Source organism: Phoca vitulina, unplaced genomic scaffold (assembly GCF_004348235.1).
Source record: "Phoca vitulina isolate PV1807 unplaced genomic scaffold, GSC_HSeal_1.0 scaffold22, whole genome shotgun sequence".
Classification (NCBI taxonomy): Eukaryota; Metazoa; Chordata; class Mammalia; order Carnivora; family Phocidae; genus Phoca; species Phoca vitulina.
Window position 1 is genome coordinate 38,539,515 of NW_022589725.1, and position 19,869 is coordinate 38,559,383.

The window sequence follows — 19,869 nt, forward strand, 5'->3', positions numbered from 1 at the left end:
ATTTTGAAGTAAATGAAAGCAAGGTGTTAGGACAGCCTATTTTTGTTCATAGCAAAAACTGATGTCACGTATATCAGAATGTTAGTACTGGTGGCTTGGGGGGATGAGATTTGACTTTTTTTAATTGAGGTGTAATTGATCAACAGCATTGGAATGTGACTATATCCAAGAGGTAGAATGAAAACTTGAAACTCCCCAACACTTCTGAAATACTCAAGGAAGTGTTAATGCCACATATTCTGTAGTCAAAAAAGACCAAGAAACACTGCATGCTAAATTCCACTCGTGAAGGCTCACAGTACACATTAGCACCAAAAAGAAAAATCCTTTAATAAAGGAACATTTCCAACTTGAAGCCTACATTTCACAAACTTTGGGAGAAATCTTTTTCAAATAAAAACCTAGCCCCATCATGGCACTTCAATGTAGGCTAGATACTGCTCAAAGGTTTTGAAGAGCCTTACCAGTACTATATATTATATAGCCAATGATTTTTAAGAAACTGAAGAGAGAACAGTAATCCCTTCTAAGGGAAGAATGCTGTATCCACAGTGCCCCCCACCCCCAAATGCTATCAACTCTAGGCAATAAATCATCACAACCTAAGTGAATATAGGAGTAGGATATAGAAACTTGATAGGATGTGGCACAGCTCCTGCTGTAACAAGTTTCGAATATCTAGTGTATCTGAATGGGTCACAGTTTAAATAGTTGCCTTTTAATCACAACATTCAGCTCCTGAAGTTAGAAGATCCTTTGATTATGGCTTTGGCGGTTGAGGGGCCCCAGCTTAACTATCAAGCTTACCTCTGAACAAATCATTTGGCAAAACCTTTAACTCTGCACTTAGTCCATACCTGGCTCATTTTGGGCAACTCTTTATCTGTTTTATCTTTTTCTTTGGCTAAATCCTTAATCATTTGCTTCAGCTGTTTCTGATAATCAGTTGCACCACCTGGAGACACAGGAAACACAATATAAACTTTAAGCTAAAATTCAGTGAAAGCAAAAAGGAACATCGGTAGAACCAGGTGGTAAGGGAGGAATTCCACCAAGCAAATTGCACACACAAACTGAAAACAGAGATTACATATTGCAGAGTTTGATCTACAACTGACTGAATGGAGTGTGGTGGCTGGGTGACTTCTTGCTACAAGAGAATCCCTGAAACCTTAGGCTAGAGGAATAGATGTGGTGGTGGCGGGGGGGCAGTCACCCAGTACACTGCAACTTAAAAGGTTTCTGGCCTCTGAAAGCAGTGGGCTGTTGATTCACAGGAGGGAGGGAACTAGGTAAGTCCTCTTCTAAGAGCTGTGAAATTGCTAACGATTGCAGCGTGTGCCTGCTGGAAGATAACGAAGAGAGGTACATACCGTTTGACTTCCCAAAAACCAGGGGTCTTGACGTCGACAATAGAGGATTCTTTAATGGTGACTGGCTGTCTCGATCATTTTCAGTGAGTGCTTTAAAAAAAAGTTACATTGAACAAATCATTCCATCTTACCCCAAACTGTCAGTAATTTAGCTTTTTATGTAAGAAAGAAGTAAAGGCTAAGCCAGCAGCCTATGGGCTGCAGGGACCATGAACCCAGGTGTACACCAAGCACCACCTGGATACAAAGAGTAAAGAAAACATCTTACAGACCAGGTAATGCCTTTTTTAAATTTAGATACTGTTTTAATTAATGAAATACAAATTCACAGGACACTGCCAATACTGACCTGGGAAAATGTAATAAAATCCTTCCCTAAAACTTAAAATATATGTATGTATATACATATAAATTCTAGAAATAAATGTACAACTAGATTTCTGGATGGTGGAGTAATCATTTTCAATTTCATGGCATTTTTTCTATAGTGAGCACATACTGCTATACTTGCTAAATTTTTAACAACAATTGAAAAAATGACTGAATTCAAAGCATTTTATCATTACAAGTTTTCTTGAAATATACAAAAATACAGTCAGAACATTATATTGCTGGTAATAGAAAATGGCACAGCCATTTTGAAAAACAGTCTGGCAATTTGTTGAAAAGTTAAGCATAGGATTACCATTTGAACCAGAAATTCCACTCTTAACGTAAATACCAAAGGGAAATGAAAACATACCCACTCAGAAACTTGTACACAAATATTTATAGGAGCATTGTTCACAAGAGCCAAGAGGTGGCAACAAACCCAAGTGTCCCGACTGATGAATGGATAGATTAGGGCATACCTATCAAAGGGACTATCAAATTCATTTATAAAAGGAATAAGCACTGAGACATGCTACAACACAGATGACCCTTGAAAACAGAGCAGCAAGACACAAAATGGCACATTGCATTATTCCATTTATAAGAAATATCCCAAAATAGGCAATTCTATAAAGACAGAAAGCAGGGCAAAATGGATGGACTGGGAGCAAGAGCCAAAGGGTATGGGCCTTTCTAGGGTGATGAAAATGTCTAAAATTGCGATGATGGTTGTATAACTAAAGATACTAAAAATCACTGGATTGTGTATATTTTAAAAGAATGCACTGTACGGTATGTGAATTATAGATCAAAAAGCTCTTACGAATAATTACAAAGTAGTATGGACACAGGATCCTCATATTTACTAGTAAAGCCACTCAGAATAAATAAAAGGCAAAAATCAGTTGTAATCCAACAAATATCCCCAAGATGGCACCAAAGCCTTGATAAGCTACTCTCCTTCGTGTTTAGGAGATCAGTTTCCTGCATTTGAGGGGTGGGAGGAGTTTGGAGTTTTGGGGTTTTTCTGTAAATGATATTAAGTCATTTTCTCAACCTTGTACAAAAATTCTACACAGTGGCACATGTGAGCATCCACTCATATTGAATAGGAGGAAAATTGTAAGCCCTGGATGGTCCTTGGGGCAGTCATGATATTAACAGATTTTTTAGGTAACAGCTGCTAGATGTCAAGAGGATACTGGGTCCCTATGCCTCAGAAAGGTGAACTGTATACACAAGTCACTAACAAAATGCTCTAACAGAAGACCGATACAACCAAATGTCATGGGAACAGAGAGGAATGGTTAATTCAAGTGGAGAGCAAGTGTCCAGAAAGGAGACAGGTAAAGATTCAATAGTTGCAAAGAGCCAGAAAGGCCAGCCAACCATCTTTGCAATCTGTAACATGGAAACCACCACCACCCAGACTGGGCACTAGGGGACACTGGAAGAGGCTTGGAGCTCACTGAAAAAACTCAGTTATCAGATACTGATGGTCAGAAATATAGATACAATGCATTAAGGGACAGTAGTAAAGGTTATTTATATACAATCTTTAAATGTCCTTTCGACCTTTCTACATGAGGTATCTGAACTTTCATAAATGTAACATTTTTATGTTCTAAGTAATATATAGTCTTGTAATTCAAGACTATAAATGAATTAAGAGACACTTCTGTTAAAGTTTTCATTGTGTCTCACTTCAAATACTGCACAAGTTAACATCTCTTGAAGGATTTACATTTGCTAGCTCAAACTTGTTTTAATGTGGTAGATAATTTCATGGCTTCAATAAATGCCACCAGCGGGGAAGTCTCTTCTCTATGGCTTCAAGGGCTTAGATTAGTTGGGGTGCATAGTTTTCATTCTCTATCATTGTCATCACTACCACCATCTTCGTCACTTTCTAAATGGGATTCTCATGGAGGGGAAAAGCCAGTTCTACTGTGTCTTATCTCTGGTAGAAGAGTATGTACACTGCTTTCGACACAATTTGGCCTTCAGATGCAGGTGAGACACTACAGTGATTAAAATAATACCATTCGAGGGGCGCCTGGGTGGCTTAGTCGTTAAGCGTCTGCCTTCGGCTCTGGTCATGATCCCGGGGTACTGGGATCGAGCCCTGCATCGGGCTCCCTGCTTAGCGGGAGGCCTGCTTTTCCCTCTCCCACTCCCCCTGCTTGTGTTCCCTCTCTCGCTGTGTCTCTGTCAAATAAATGAATAAAATCTTAAAAAATAAAATAATACCATTCGTCGTATTTTTTCTTGCAAAAGCAGAATAGTGCCTTCCTACCCTTCCACAGTGGTTGAAAACAGAAATCAAATTATAGCAGCCAGGACTTGCATTTGGATTAATTAGGAATTCCAATATACCCAAGTTTTTCATAGGAAAACCAACTAAAGTATCCAACTTGGGTCTCAGAAAACCACTTGAGGGCGCCTGGATGGCTCAGTTGGTTGGGTGGCTGCCTCCGGCTCAGGTCATGATCCAGGGGTCCTGGGATTGAGCCCCGCATCAGGCTCCCTGCTCAGCGGGGAGTCTGCTTCTCCCTCTTCCCTCTGCCTGCCACTCTGATCTCTGTGTCAAATCTTAAAAAAAAAAAAAAAAATCACTTGAGATGTAACAAGTACTGGATGCTGGGATCAAATCCATTTTAGTGGCTTAACAATTTAGGTAATACTGGGGATTTTCAGCACCTAGCTCTTCTCTAAAATGTTCAATGCAATATTACAATATCACAAAAGTTTTTAGGAGGTTTGTATTCTACACCTTTCATATTTTTCAAAATCCTCTTTTGCATTTTCAACTCCCAATCTAAAGGAGAGATCTTTCGTGTAGCTTAAGTGGTCTATCACCAAAGTGAATGTGCCTGATGTCATTTCTGATGTAGTTGGTATCAGTACTGCCTAAGTTGTTAAACAAGAATGCAGTCTTATCATTTTCATGTGTCCTGTGAAAAGGTGACCTTTGTAAGTTTCCTTGGCATGTCATTGCATTATCAGAATCATTATTTCCTCCAACTGACTTATCCATTCTCTGAGAGAAGTTCTTGATCTTGGCTGGATCCATTATTAGGACTTGTAAATAATGACCTCTTCAAAACAAGCTATCACCAATAGAAACTGTTCGGACAAGAGGTGGAAGCAAGTGTCATTACCAAGAATTTGAATGGCTCAAATGTGTTTTACTTAAAGTGTGTGTAATCAAACAGCTTCTCCCTTACTGACAAATGTAATGTTGAATTTTTTTTGGCTACTATGACTGGTGTTTGAATCTAATTAATATGTTTTTTAAAGATTTTATTTGAGAGAGAGAGAATGAGCAGTGGAGAGGGGCAGAGGGAGAGAGAGAGAAGCAGACTCCCTACTGAGCAGGAAGCCTGATGTGGGGCTCCATCCCAGGACCCTGGGATCATGACCTGAGCCAAAGGCAGACGCTTAACCGACTGAGCCACCCAGGAGCCCACTAATTAATATTTTTATATCGAGTATTTCAAAATAACAAAGCTTTTCCTCTTTCGCACACAGATACTGCTATATTTGTCTACAGTTACATTTCAGGATTCAAATTCTAACACTGGCTAAACATCACTGATTAAGTATTTAAAACCTCATTCTTGGTTGTATTTTTGCTTAGAATCCAAACTTTGTTAGCACATGTTAATATATTTTCATGTGTGCTTTCAGTTTTCAGTTAAGTCCATTCAGGTTTTCAACATGAAATCCTTTTTAAAATAACTATCTTGGGGCGCCTGGGTGGCTCAGTCATTAAGCATCTGCCTTCGTCTCCGGTCATGGTCCCAGGGTCCTGGGATCGAGCCCCATATCGGGCTCCCTGCTCCGCGGGGAGTCTGCTGCTCCCTCTCCCACTCCCCCCTGCTTGTGTTCCCTCTCTCACTGTGTCTCTCTCTGTCAAATAAATAAATAAAATCTTTAAAAAAAAAAAAACTATCTTTAATCAAATGGCAAATTGGAATTATCTAAGATTTTTCCTTTTAACTCCACTTCTTGACAAAACCCTTCCTTTAAACAGCAATGCACTTTGGTGTCTGTAAGGCCTCAAAAAGAAACCTATTTCTTCACATAAAGAACACAAGACTGGAGCAGCCCAAACTGTATTAGATTGAACACTTGAAGATCAGGTCCAGACCAGCAGGACCCCTGTGGAGAAGCTGCTCTGCAAACATAACAACATATTCCCTAAATCTCAGCATTTCCAGGAGGAGCTGGTGACATCAGCTCCAGGCTCGGTATGCTCTTTTACAGAAAGCCTCCAGTGTCTACTTTGTGCTCATTTACCATTTCCAATATAGCATTCTCGGTAGCTTGCTCTGATACTTCTTTCTAAGGAATCTAATGTTCTTCCAGGAAATGGTCTTCTGGACGTCCAATTAGTATAATTAACTGAGCAAAATGACCAATATCTGTAGATTTATCAATCTGCAGTGAAAATCCCTGATTTAATAATCTTCTGGAATACTGTTCATCCCAACTTCACCTGATATAGCATCACATCATCTGGACTATTTCTTTTCTATTTCCTCTGCTAAACACACACTGTTGCAATCACTATGGAGCCAATAAAGAGAGCTCTTCCGGAACTGTGAGGGCCTGGGCTTAGCACTTCCTTGCTTCCTGAGTTGCATCAGAGACCTTTGTAAAAGCAAGCTCACAAAAGCCCTTTGCCCTCCATAATACCCTTGCAGAGTTCCAAGAGCTCTGCACAAGGTGGGTGTTTGAGGCTTTGTTTTGTACCATGTCTCCCTCATCTGGCAAATGAGACATGACTTTCTGCACATACAAATTCAAACGTGTAATCCTCAGTATACTTCCTAATTAGTGAGTTAGATTTTTTCCCCCACTAATGTGTTTGTCCCGCCTTTACTCAAAAAGTTATTATGATGGAGGGCACCTGGGTGGCTCAGATGGTTAAGCATCTGCCTTCGGCTCAGGTCATGATCCCAGCGTCCTGGGATCGAGTCCCGCATCGGGCTCCCTGCTCTTTGGGAGCCTGCTTCTCCCTCTCCCTCTCTCTCTCTCTCTCTCTCTCTGTCTCTCATGAATAAATAAAATCTTTAAAAAAAAAAAAAAAAGTTATTATGATGGAAAGTAAATATTTGTTAAATTTAAATTAAAACGAGGCAAATGTATTGTGAATTTTCATGGCCTTAAGCAAACTGATGTCTAAATAGAGGTTTTAGGTTGTCTGCATTATTAAGACTTTTCTTTAACTGCATCAAAAATTCAAATGTTAGGGGCGCCTGGGTGGCTCAGTCAGTTAAGCGTCTGCCTTCAGCTCAGGTCATGATCCCGGGGTCCTGGGATCGAGCCCTGCATCGTCATTCACAATAAAAACTCTCAACAAAGTAGGTCTAGAGGGAACATAGTTCAATGTAATAAAGGCCTTATATGAAAAACCCACAGCTAACATCATACCCAATGGGGAAAAATAACTTTTTCCCTAAGGTCAAGAACAAGGATGTCTCCCTCACCACTTTTATTCAACATCCTACTGGTAGTCCTAGCCACGGCAACCAGAAAACAAAAAGAAATAAAAGTCATGCAAATCCATAAGGAAGAATTAAAACTTTCACTATTTGCAGGTGACATGATACTATATAGTGAAAACCCTAGAGGCTCTGCCAAAAAGCTACTAGACTACTAGAACTAATAAATGAATTCAGTCAAGTCGCAGGATACAAAAATCAATGTACAGAAATCTACCGCATTCGTATACACTAATAATGAAGCAGCGGAAAGTGAAATTAAGAAAACGATCCCATTTACAATTAACCAAAAATAAGATATCTGGGAATAAACTTAACCAAGGAGGTGAAAGACCTGTACTCTGAAAACTATAAAACATTGATGAAAGAAATTCAAGACAACACAAAGAAATGAAAAGACATTTCATGCTCATGGTTGGAAGAACAAATATTGTTAAAATGTCCATACTACCCAAAGCAATCCACAGATTTAATGCAATCCCTATCAAAATACCAGCAGCATTTTTCACAGAACTGGAACAAACAATCCTAAAATTTGTATGGAACCACAAAAGACCCTGAATAGCCAAAGCAATCTTGAAAAAACTGGAGGTATCACAATTCCAGATTTTAACTTATATTGCAAAACTGTAGTAATCAAAACAGCATGGCACTGGCAGAAAAAGAGACACATAGATCAATGGAACAGAATAGAAAACCCAAAAATAAACCCACAAATATATGATCAATTAATCTTCAACAAAGGAGGAAAGCATATCCAATGGGAAAAAGTCTCTTCAACAAATGGTGTTGAGAAAACTGGACCACTTCCTTTCACCATACACCAAAAAAAAACCCCTCAAAATGGATTAAGGACCTAAATGTGAGACCTGAAACGATAAAAATCCTTGAAGAGAGCACAGGCAGTAATTTCTCTGACATCAACCGTAGCAACATTATTCTAGATAGGTCTCCTCAGGCAATGGAAACAAAAGTAGAAATAAACTGTTGGGACTACATCAAAATAAAAAGCTTCTGCACATCAAAGGAAACAACCAGCAAAACAAAAGGCAATCATTGGATTGGGAGAAGGTATTTGCAAATGACATACCTGATAAAGGGTTAATATCCAAAATATATAAAGAACTTACACAACTCAATACCCAAAAAACAAATAATCCAATTTAAAAATGGGCAGAAGACATGAATACACATTTCTCCAAAGATAGCCAGATGGCCAACAGACACATGAAAAGATGCTCAACATCACTCTCATCAGGGAAATGCAAATAAAAACTACAGTGAGTTATCACCTCACACCTGTCAGAATGGCTGAAATCAACAACACAAGAAACAAGTGTTGGCGAGGATGTGGAGAAAAAGGAACCCTTGTGCACTGTTGGTGGGAATGCACACTGGTGCAGCCACTGTGGAAAACAGTATGGAGTTTCCTCAAAAAATTAAAAATAGATCTACCCTATGATCCAGTAATTGCACTACTGGGCATTTACCCCAGAAATACAAAAACACTAATTCAAAGGGTATATATGCACCCTATGTTTACTGCAGCATTATTTACAACAGCCCAACTATGGAAGCAGCCCAAGTGTCCATCGACTGATGAATGAATAAAGAAAATGTGGCGCATATATATATATATGCAATATATAATACAGTGGAATATTATTCAGCCATAAGAATGAGATCTTGCCATTTGCAACAACATGGATGGAGCTAGAGAGTATAATGCTAAGCAAAATAAGTCAGAGAAAGACAAATACCATGTGATTTCACTCATAGTGAAATTTTAGAAACAAACAAGCAAAGGGAAAAAAAGAGACAAACCAAGAAACAGACTGTTAACTACAGAAAACAAACTGGTGGTTACCAGAGGGAAGGTGGGGGGATGGGTGAACTAGGTGATGGGGATTAAGAGCACTGAGTAATGTACAGAATTGTTGAATCACTCTGTTGTACACCTGAAACAATATAACACTGTATGAAGATATATAAAAAATGAGAACTCCATCTTTACTATCTTTGCAATTTTTCTATAAATCTAAAATTATCCCCAAATAAAATGCTTATTTAAAAATCGAGAAGAAATAATTGAATGAAATAAAATCAGTCATGTCCTATTTAGCAATACTAGACACAGATGATGATTGTGAAGAGTGACAACGATGTTAGTAGAGGAATAATTATGCATGTCTTCTATGTTAGTAGGAAAACATTTGTGAAAAATAAAGGCAAATTAAAAAACTCACTAACTTATATTGGCATAAAAGGCAAAGAACTTCACGGATGGGAAGCCATTTGCAGTCAATAAAGAGTCCGTGGGAAGGTGGAGGAAGGTGGCTCCCCGGGCACCTTGCAGACTGTATGCCAGTTCAGTAATGGCTCAATTCAGGAAGCGGACCAAGGAAGCCACAGATGACGTCCATGTGCATTTCCAACTTTTCTAGAGGTGTTGGTTGTAAAAGCCACCAGGATCTCATGGCCCCGAAAACTTCCTTCCTAGTCTCTCTCGTTGGGAAGTTCTGTCAGGAGCCCCATCCAACACCAGAACCACGGCACTGGGGTCCAGAGACCATGTTGGCATTACTAAGCCACCTCTGTGACTTTCAAAGATCCAAGGAATACCTTAAGGTTATGGCCAAGTATAACCTCATAGGTTTCAAAACTGATTTCTTTGTTCCCGGTTACCTGCTTAAACTTGAGGGAAGCATGGTCTTACATGCTGGACGAATGGAATGGTCCTTCAAAAGAGGAGGCTTAAATAACCACCTATTAAGGCAACCAGGGTCTGCTTCCCCACACATTCCACAGGCCAGTGGTTCTCAAAGTGTGGTCCTCAGAACCAGGGAGCCAGAAACTCTGGAGCGGCGCCCAGGAACCTGGGTTTTAACAAGCCCTCCAGGTGATTCCGACGCACCCTCAAGTTTGGCAACCGCTGTCATAGGCTATACAGTCCAGTACTGAAAATCTGTTATCAGCAACCCCAGATTAGAAACATCTGTTGACTCAAGTCTAAATGAAATTTGAAAAGAGAACAACTTCAGAGTCACGCACAAAGCTTAACTTGTGTCAAAGCAGAACAGAACCTACGTTTTCTCGGTAGAATTTCTTACCTGGAGGGATGTGAAGTCTATATAACAGTTTGATTTTCTCATTCATTTCTCCATTATACATAACATCTGCCAAAAAAAAAAAAAAAAGAGAGAGAGGGAAAGAATGAGTAGATGCAAATGGTTAAAGTACATTTGTTGTGACACAAACTCACTGGGGGGAGAGAACTTAGTACGGTTTGTACCTGTTCACCCAATACTTCCCTGCCCCTTCCCCAGACACACAGTGTTTGAAATGAAAACCTACAAGGTCATTCTTGAGCTGCAAGACAACCTCGTGAATTTTGTCTGGCCTCATACCTTCTGAAAGATTTTAATTTCAGGCCAGTCCCTAATACACTTCATTGTGTGGATCTACTTGCTCCATGGTCCACCCTGTCTTGTGTTCACAGACTCCCGTCCCAAATTAACTCACTGCAGTGAAGACCCACAGGGTCCTACCGAGACAGCTCACAAATGCTTTGAATTCGATCAGGTGGTCCATGTTGTCATCCAGGAGCCTGAAAGTCCTCTCCGCGAGGATCTCCGTGTGGGCCCCACAGGTCCATGGCGAGACAAGCTGAAACAAGTGTGCAAACTGCCGGGCATCTATGCGGTACTGTTCTGCGTAAGGCCTGCTGGGGTCGTGGCGTGGGGCCATGGGCCGGGGCTGCTCCCAGTAACAGCTCATCATGTGCTCTCTCTTCAAACAAGAGGGAGAGAGGGATCTGTGAGAGATGGGGGCCTGTGGGGGGCTGCACGCTTAAAAGCCAAGGTTAACTTGGCTTTCTCTCAGGACTCACTTGGCCTCGTAAATTATGTATTGAATAAGAACATTATAACACGAACAAATGAAAAAAATTAAAGTACTTACAATCTCATTACTCTAACCAGACAAGTAAAAGATCTCCCTTGTTATCTTACACTTCTTGCCCACAAGAATATGTAATTTTGACCTCTTTCTCTAGGATCTTTTTTTTTATTGTAGCACACAATACCTAACAAAACTTATCATTTTAACCATTTTTCAATGTGCAGTTCAGCTGCCATAGTTTTAATTCTAGGAGACCTAATTTTTATTCTGCTATTTTCTCATCAAATCACATCTGAAAATGAAAAAGTGCTAGACAGATCTACAGAATACAGAAGAAACCAGTTGCCCTGGTTGCCTGTGGGGAGGGAACGTAGGGGTGGGGACTCAAATGTAGAACCAAGTCTTTTTTTTTTTTTTTAAGATTTTATTATTTGAGAGAGAGCATGAAAGAGCAAGTGCACGAGCAGGGGGGAGAGGCAGAGGGAGAGGGAGAAGCAGACTCCCCGCAGTCCCCGATGTGGGACTCGATCCTAGGACCCTTGGATCATGATCTGGGCTGAAGGCAGACGCTTAACCAACTAAGCCACCCAGGTGCCCCAGAACCAAGTCTTTTTGCTGCATACTTTCTTATAAATTTTGAACCAGATGAATATATTAACAATTCAAAAAACTAGAAGTAAAAAAAAAGTGATTCAAAGTCTTGGAAATACACTGACAACCAGAGCAATCAAAACTGGCCCTGTCCCTGAGGTTTGCCTCTTTAGGACGCATCTCTTACACCCACGCTAAGTCACCTCCTGGGACGTCTTGGCTCACTGAAGTAATTCCCAATGACTGCGGGCTTCTGCACAATTTCAGTGTGCTCCCCCCATCCTGGTGGCGTGGAAACGAATATGGAGGCTGTAACATGTAAGCACAGATCCTTGGATGGAAACCAAAATGCCATTTATAATTTTACTGTCATACTTGTTGCCAGCCAAGTTCTTCGAATAGCCTTTGCAGAATTGTGAAAAATACCCCAAGAACTTTTCAGTGTGAGACAACGGTCTAATGAAATTTCCATTCCTAAAAACCCAAGACACACTACTAAAGTCCATTGTGTATCTGTGCATCCCGTGATGCTTAAGACCCACAGAATCCTGCCAAGAAAACAGTTATAATAAGTAAGCCAAGGACTGATGCAATCAGTTTACACAGAATCCTACAGAAAAACAAACCGATATAAAAAAAAAGACCATGGATATAAGCAGGTGATACAAAGAAGTACACAATTATCTGTATGGTACTCAACCTCGCTAATGGATAAATTTAAATTAAAATAAAATGCAATTTTCTACAAGACTAGCAAAATTGCAAAAGATCTATAATAAACGCTGGGTGAGTGTGGAGTGTAGGAAATGAGCACTCTCAGGCATCATCAGTGGAACTGAAATTTGAAAAATCAAACACACTTTAGTAATACAGGCTACAGTTTGGTTTGTGCATCTCGAAGGGCCCCATCCCACAGAAACTGTACCACTGGTGTAGCTGCACGTAGGCGTGGGGACTCACTGCCAGGCTATCAGGAGTGGATCACTGTGCCTGTCTCCCTGCCCCACTTTTATCCACTCTTTCAAGCAAGGACGCTTCCAGCAGGGCACCTGAAAATTTTCTTGGCTGGGTGATTTAAGTAGCAAGACCTGAGAATCCACCTAAATATCCAAATATTAGAAATATGGTTTATTTACTATTACCAATCTGATAGATTATAAGGCTATTTTAAAATGAGTAAGACTATGTGGCAACATGGAAAAGTGTTAATAACAGTACCGAGGGAAAATAGAAGATAAAGTAGCACATGTACCAGCCAAATATAAAAATATGTCTACATGTATTACGGGGGGGTTAGGAGTCCTCACAAAGCATAGGAGGTGGGAATGTCAGTAATGGTCACTGTTCCATCCACCGAGGCCTGGGAACTCCATGTAGAACAGTGTGGAATGGGCTACCAGCACGGAAGGAAGGCCCTCTGCAGAGCACAGCGCTCGTGTGAGCTGTAGGCAGGCGAGACGAAGACGGAGCTGGCAGGTGGGGCAGGTGACAACGTGGGCTGGGGCCTGTCACTCCCTCATCTTCCCAGAGTTTCCTACCTTGAATAAGTCATAGAGTTCTTCCAGGTCTTCAGGAGGAATGGAGACTTCCGGGATAACAACGCGGAGCTTGAGGAAAGAACCAACAGCAATGGAGTGAATTCTCTGCCTGCACCTGGGAGGATCAGAGGGAACAGGGGGGCTCTTCTTGCTCGTGGGGGACACCAGGCGCAAGTCCCGTCTACCAGAGCAGTCTGTTCCTTTTTGATGCCAGGATCATGTTATGGTAACTTTCTCAAGGTGTTTACCCTCAGCCTTGCCAATTCACACATCAGTGCCTGGGGACAAACGCGTGAGTGCTAATGGAAGTCAAACTCTAGCAAAGACGAGGCTGGGGCAGGAAGTTCCTCCTGAAGAACAACTAACACTGCAGGCCTTCTGCGCCAGGCATTTTCTATATCGTACCTCGTTTAATCCCAGATGCTGGGTATTAGTATCCTCCTTTACAACTGGGGAAACTGAGGCTCACGGGGCTTAAATTGCTCACAATCTGACTCTCAAACCCATTTCTATGCCAGGTCACCCTAATTCAATGCAGGGGGGTGGGGTGGCATTCTTTTTCTTAAGTTTCTTTACTTTTAGTAATCTTTACACCCAACGTGGGGCTCAAACTCGGGACCCCAAGGTTCAAGAGTCACATGCCAGCCAGGTGCCCCAAAAGCTAGCATTCTTATGAGACCCACAGGAACAGAGCCCAGGTTAGCGCCCAACTGCCATTTTGACAACCCATGACTCACTACGTTCTGCTTTGTGGTATCTTCGTGGCCCTGGAGAACCCTGATCCTGTGCTTACAGCGCAGGTGCTCGATCTGCTCCACAGACTGGTCTCCAAATTTCTGCAAAGAAACGAATGTCCCTCAACATCCATCTCTGACCAGGTTTCCCAGAGGATGAGGGTGGGGATGGGGCCAGGCCCAGTTACCTCATAGGAGTCCCGGATCAGGTCGGCAATGTCAGTCCCAGGGTAGGGCTCCTGGTCATCGGAGAAAAAGGCATGGTGGCTGCCGACGGGGGGTCCAGGGCTGTCCTCATTCTTAATGTGATCTAGAAACCTGAGCACACAACCCATCGCTGAAGCACTGGTTTCCCTTCGCCTGCGAACCGCACCCCACCCACTACCTTCGCAGGGGCCGGGGGAAATGTCAGAGCACTTTCAGACACAGCTCATTCGTCTCCAAACACTGGGAGGAGGGCAAGATAACAACTACTGTGCTCCTTTAGAGGAAAGGAGACATGCCTAAAGCCAGACTTGTTAATCTGGGCCCCATGGGTAGGTTTGCAGGGACCTGGGACTCTGGTGAAGTCAACACAAAGTTCTGTGCATACACGTGCCACTGTAAGCTTCCACAGTATTCTGAAGGGGAAACTTTCATCTGTCTTTCAACTTGCCCTCAGCTACAAGAGAGCCAGATTCCAGTCCTCGGCCCCGTGGGACTTTTCTTGCACTGCAACACACCAAGCCCCTACACATCAAATGTCCAAAACCTCCAGCTAGCTGCCTGAGACCACCATTTCCCAGTGCCTGCCTGCCCCATTCCAGGCCACTATGAGTGTGTATCTCCCCAGAGACAAGCGCAGATGGCCCACTCTCCTCCTGTACCCTCTCTCACTTGCTGGAGAGGAGCCGGGAAGATGGCGCTCTTCACCACATGCAGGCAACAGTGCCACCTCACTGGCTGGCTCTGGCGGGGGGGGACCACGGCGTGACAAGTGGCAGAGTGGAAGGAAAAATTCCACAGTGACAGCCCTGCTGGGCACCCGCTGCTGCTTCCACCTGGTCTATTTTGCAGAGCCCATGATAGCCCTCCTCAACCCGCCACCCCAACCCCGTGAGCCCACCTGCTGAGGACCATGAGGGCCTGGCCATCGTCCTTGCTGCTGCACAGGCCCTGCGCATTGGCTTCCAGCACGGCCAGCCCCAGCTGGAAGATGGCTTTGATCCCATCGTAGAAGAAGCAATCCACAACGCTCACCGCACTCTCCAGAGGCATAATGCTGAGGAACAGAGTCAGGAACCAGGAGAGAGAGATGGACGCGAGGGCTGAGAGGTCGTTCATGTGCTCCGCCAGCTCGGGGAGGTGCTCCTTGATGAGCTCCTCAAAGACCGACTGGTCCACCTGGGCCCCTGAAAAAGGCAGGCCACGGAGACTTGGTTGGGGAAGGAGTCACACTTTCTAAAGTTAGCCTGAAATTGAAACTACCCTGAGATGAGCAGAACAATGAAACAGAATTTGAGTCCAGAAAAGGACTCGTACTTAACTGGTTTTTGACACTGACTAGAGTAATTCAGTGGGGAAAGGATAGTCTTTTCAAAAAATAATGCTCAATCAAGTGCACACCTGTGTGGGAGCAGAGGGGGACCTCAAGTCCTACTTCACAGGATACAAGAAAATACATTTGACATGTGTCACAGACCTCAATATAAAAGCTAATACTATAAAGCTTCTGAAGAAAAATATAGGAAAAAGGCATCATTTCTTAGGACACAAAAAGCACTAGCCACAGAAAAAAATTATAAATTGGACTTCATGAAAATAAAAGACTGGTATTCCTCAAAAAACATTAATAAAAATAGGAATGCAAACTTCACACTAAGAAAATATTTATAATACATATACCTGACAAGGGTCTTGTGTTCAAAATAAAACTCTTGCAACTTAGTGGTCAATAACTCATTTTTTCTTAAATAGGCAAAAGATGTGAGCAGACACTTCAAAAGAGACAATAAACAAATGGCCAGGAAGCACAGAAAAATATGTTCAACATCATTCATCAAAGAAATGCAAAGTAAAACCTCCATGATAGATCCCTTCTTCCCCGCTAGAATGGCAAAACTTAAAAAGACAACTCTGAAGGCCAACAGGGATGTGGAGCAACCAGAACTCACACACTGCTGGTAGGAGATCTGTGACCGCAGTGTATCCGCTTTGAAAAACCAACAGTTTCTTAGTTAAAAATCCATCTAACCTATGACCTAGCAATTCTACTCCTAGGTAAACACTCAAGAAAACGGACAATCCTGAGTCACTTACTTACTTACACATGAATGTGTATCTCAACTTCACTTACAATAAAAGATTGGAAACCACGCAGACCTCTAAACGAATCACGGTCTGAGTGTGCGGTGTGACTCAGCCAGAAGAAGGAGCAGAGTACTAATGCCTCAGCAACCCCGTGTCGTGCGTAGGAAAAGAGACCCAGAAGAGTGTGTTCTCCATGGTTACACTGAGACCAAGTTCAAGAACTTGGGCCCAACTAACCCGTGGTGACAGACCCCAGGACCGAGTGTTGCCTGTGGCAGGGAAGGGGCAGAAGGGAAGTGGGGGGTTATGGAAATGCTCCAGCCTGTATTGGGGCAGTGCTCACAGCGCTGTACACATTACCTAGGGGGCGCTGCTGGTCACTGAGGAGTAGACACTGTCCCGTAGGAGCACCATCAACCGATGGCGGCTTTGGCAGCTTGCCTCCCGGTGACCCTGACACTCTGAGGAGTCCGTGCTACTGTGTGCAAGCTTAGACTGCCTCCCACAGCATAAGTGGAAAGGGAAGGAAGCCCGTCACTCAGGCACCTGGAGGGAGCCAGGGAAGACAGTCTAGAGCACACCGCCACACCCTTCCCAGCCACCCCCCCAACTCCCAGGGGTCCTCACATTCCCTCGGTTCTTGACACCAGTCTTCTTCGGGAGCGTCTTCTTCCTGCCCTGCCCCTACTCCAGTCTTTTGCCAAATTCTTTCTCAGATTGGTTCTTTAGTTTCTGTTCCCACCGCTGCCGCCCGAATTTTAGGCCATCTCCAGAAAAGGTACGGGAGAGTATCAGCAAGCCGAAGCAATGTTTCTGTCATTTTGTCCACTAGGAGGGGCTGGACCACAGGGATAATGCAAATGCCAATCCGCCACAGAAAAGGAAGGCACCAGGTGGGTGCCTGAGTGCTGTGGGGTCACAGGTCTGCCCAGAGCCGGGGCCAGCAACAATGGGCCTTCTCACTTATCAGTGTATCCAAGGCCGGGGCAGGGAGCAGGGGATGTCCCAAATCTGCCCTTCAGGTCCAGCCTCAAGAGTCTCCACAAGGGAAAGGGGACATCTGTCTGCAGGAGCTCCTTGGGTACTGAGGGCAACACCACCCTCCCTTTCCAGGCCGCAGTATCAGCAAAAAACCTCTCTGGTTTTCACTTTTCAACTTGTTTATCGAACCTAAACATTTTTCTTTTCAGGTAACCTCAGTCCACCCTTTTGCCAGAACGGTGCAGAGATTACGCCAGTTGGTTCTACACATTCAAGAGCCAAACAGTGTTTGTACAGAGACCAGCTGAGCGGCACAGGGGATTTCTGAACAAGGACTGATGACAAATGTCTTTGCCCAGGCTCTGTCCCTGCTCCCCAAGCACAGAAGAGGAAGAGGAGGAGGAAGGAGGCAGTTTACCAATGACTCGGTGGTTGAAGTAGTCGGGCAGCATCCGCTCACACACGGCGACGAGCAACCAGAAGGCCTCCTCCTCCTTGGCGTACAGCAGCAAAACGGAGGTCAGGATGTTCATGGACTGCTCAGGGTTCACAGAGGAGGGGACGCTTCATGTCAGACCACGTCGTGCCACACAGACATTAAAAATCACACAAGCCCAAAGGGTCCACAGAAGTCAAGACTGTCAATGAGAGACCCAGTCTAGCCCAACCACACTGACACTTGTCAAGTGGAATGACCGTGTTTATCAACATGGTCCCCACAAGACACCCCAGGCTGAGCCACCAGCCACCATTCCGTCACTGTCCCCATCTAGGAATGCTGGGGTCAGCTGTGGTGCACGCCTTAGGCTCAGGTCAAATCCAGCTATTCTGTGTGTATGTTCTAACACACACACACACACACACACACACACACACAAACATTCACGTGTTGATTTTGCTTTTCACAGGAAAACAAAGTTTAAACTCGTCTATTTTCAGGTATCAGAGACTTCGCTAACCCAGTCTAGTGGTGGGGTGGGGGCAGTGCTGTTTTATTTTACTGGGTTCTATTTTGTGCTTGTTTACCACATCCCTGAATAAACTTTCCGAGTAAACTCAACAACTGTTCAGAGGGCGTCTTACCTCCACTTGTGCTTCCTGAAGGAAAAGGATCGGCCCCAAACATCTTTTTCCTCCCCAAATAGCACTGATATTTAAAAAATAATCCCTGTAACTTCTGTAGAGATCTAGAAAGATAAAGCTCCACAGAAGCGTTATCAGTGCCGTCCTACAGCGGAGGCCTGGAGGGGCGGTAAAGACAATCTGTCCTGCCGTGGACAGTGACTCATCATGTGCACTGCTCTTTTCGGGCACCACAGTTTCTAATCTCAAGTAATCAGCCTGTTTGACTATACGAAGATGATTCCTTTGGCCTTATTCGATACATTCTTTAAGGGAAGAGACAAAGCACAGAGCCTTCACAGGACAGTCTTCGCTACCAGTCGAGAACAACAGAACCCGAAGCCTGGGTGACCAACACAAGACACAGACTCAAAGATTTCTGCTCCTCCACTGCACACCTCACCTGGCAGTACCCAATTTTGGGATTCCGGTGGGCATAGGCTGTCAGGACTCTCCTCAAAGCAGCAATTCCCGTTTCATTCTGGAAGGCGGGATGCTCCGGTAAGGAACGGTGCAGGTCCCGTTCTATCTCCTCGGTCACCAGGCAATATTTTCCCATGGACTCCTCCACCAGATTACCATAGTAACCCGGATGCGAGGCGAGATCGGTTACAGCATCTGACGATTTAAAAGTAATGTTTTCAAGGGGGCGGATTACCGGGACAGAGTCAACATGGGGAGGGGGCTTGTCCTGCCGGAAGACCTCAGTGTGGTCTCGTTACTGGAGGGACAGAAAATATTTTGAGACCACACACAGACCGAAAGGACTTCATTTCTGCCAAAAACAAAAAAGAAAAAATGAAACAACATAGCTTTTCTAAGAATAACCTTAGAGAGAGAAAGGAAACAGCTCATACTAGAAACAGTTGTATTAATATGCTTTTTGTAAGTTGTATTCTCTAGTAACAGGGACAGTGGATATATGTGTGTATCTACACATACAGACGTACACACAATTTTCATATATTAACATAAAATTACTGAGTACGTATGTGGGAAACACATGAGAAGGTGCATTTATGTTTAGTAATCAAACAATTATCAAGGAGCCAACAAGCTGCCAACAAGAAACTCTGAGGCTGGGATCATGATAGGCGGGGCAGCCAAGCACAGTCCACCCACCCCCGAGGTGCCCCCCAGGCCTCTGACAAGCAAGGGACACCAGGGGTGAGGATCCCATGCCCTCGTCAGCCAGCACCAGGGCACCTGTGGTTCCAGCCAGTGATCCCGCAGGGGTGCTGGTGGTGGGCGGGGCTCCAGGACGGAGGCCAGACCCATGTCTGGAGGTCTCCTGGAGATCCCAGGAGAGCAGGGCAAGCAGAAAGGGCCTAGTTCCGCCTTTAATCACCAGCCTAGGTCTTTAAATTCTGATTGGCTTTAGTAAACTGCCCTCCTCAACTCAGCCTTCTGCTAACTGTGATTCCCCATCCCATCCCATAAACAATCACTACGACATTCC

General features: G+C 43.7%; 1 protein-coding gene across 4 annotated transcripts in view; it reads right to left on the reverse strand.

Moving 5' to 3' along the window:
* Positions 1–19,869, reverse strand: part of TBC1D8 (TBC1 domain family member 8) — a 104,494-nt gene that overhangs the window by 2,521 nt on the left and 82,104 nt on the right. For all 4 annotated transcript variants that reach the window (XM_032419614.1, XM_032419613.1, XM_032419612.1 and 1 more), the window contains exons 10-19: positions 18,814–19,028; positions 17,707–17,824; positions 15,124–15,409; positions 14,207–14,336; positions 14,022–14,120; positions 13,285–13,353; positions 10,804–11,044; positions 10,366–10,431; positions 1,374–1,463; positions 858–955 (exon numbers count right to left, since the gene is read on the reverse strand). In XM_032419614.1, the coding sequence (XP_032275505.1) occupies positions 858–955; positions 1,374–1,463; positions 10,366–10,431; positions 10,804–11,044; positions 13,285–13,353; positions 14,022–14,120; positions 14,207–14,336; positions 15,124–15,409; positions 17,707–17,824; positions 18,814–19,028 (1,412 nt within the window). The remainder of the gene's footprint in view (positions 1–857; positions 956–1,373; positions 1,464–10,365; positions 10,432–10,803; positions 11,045–13,284; positions 13,354–14,021; positions 14,121–14,206; positions 14,337–15,123; positions 15,410–17,706; positions 17,825–18,813; positions 19,029–19,869) is intronic.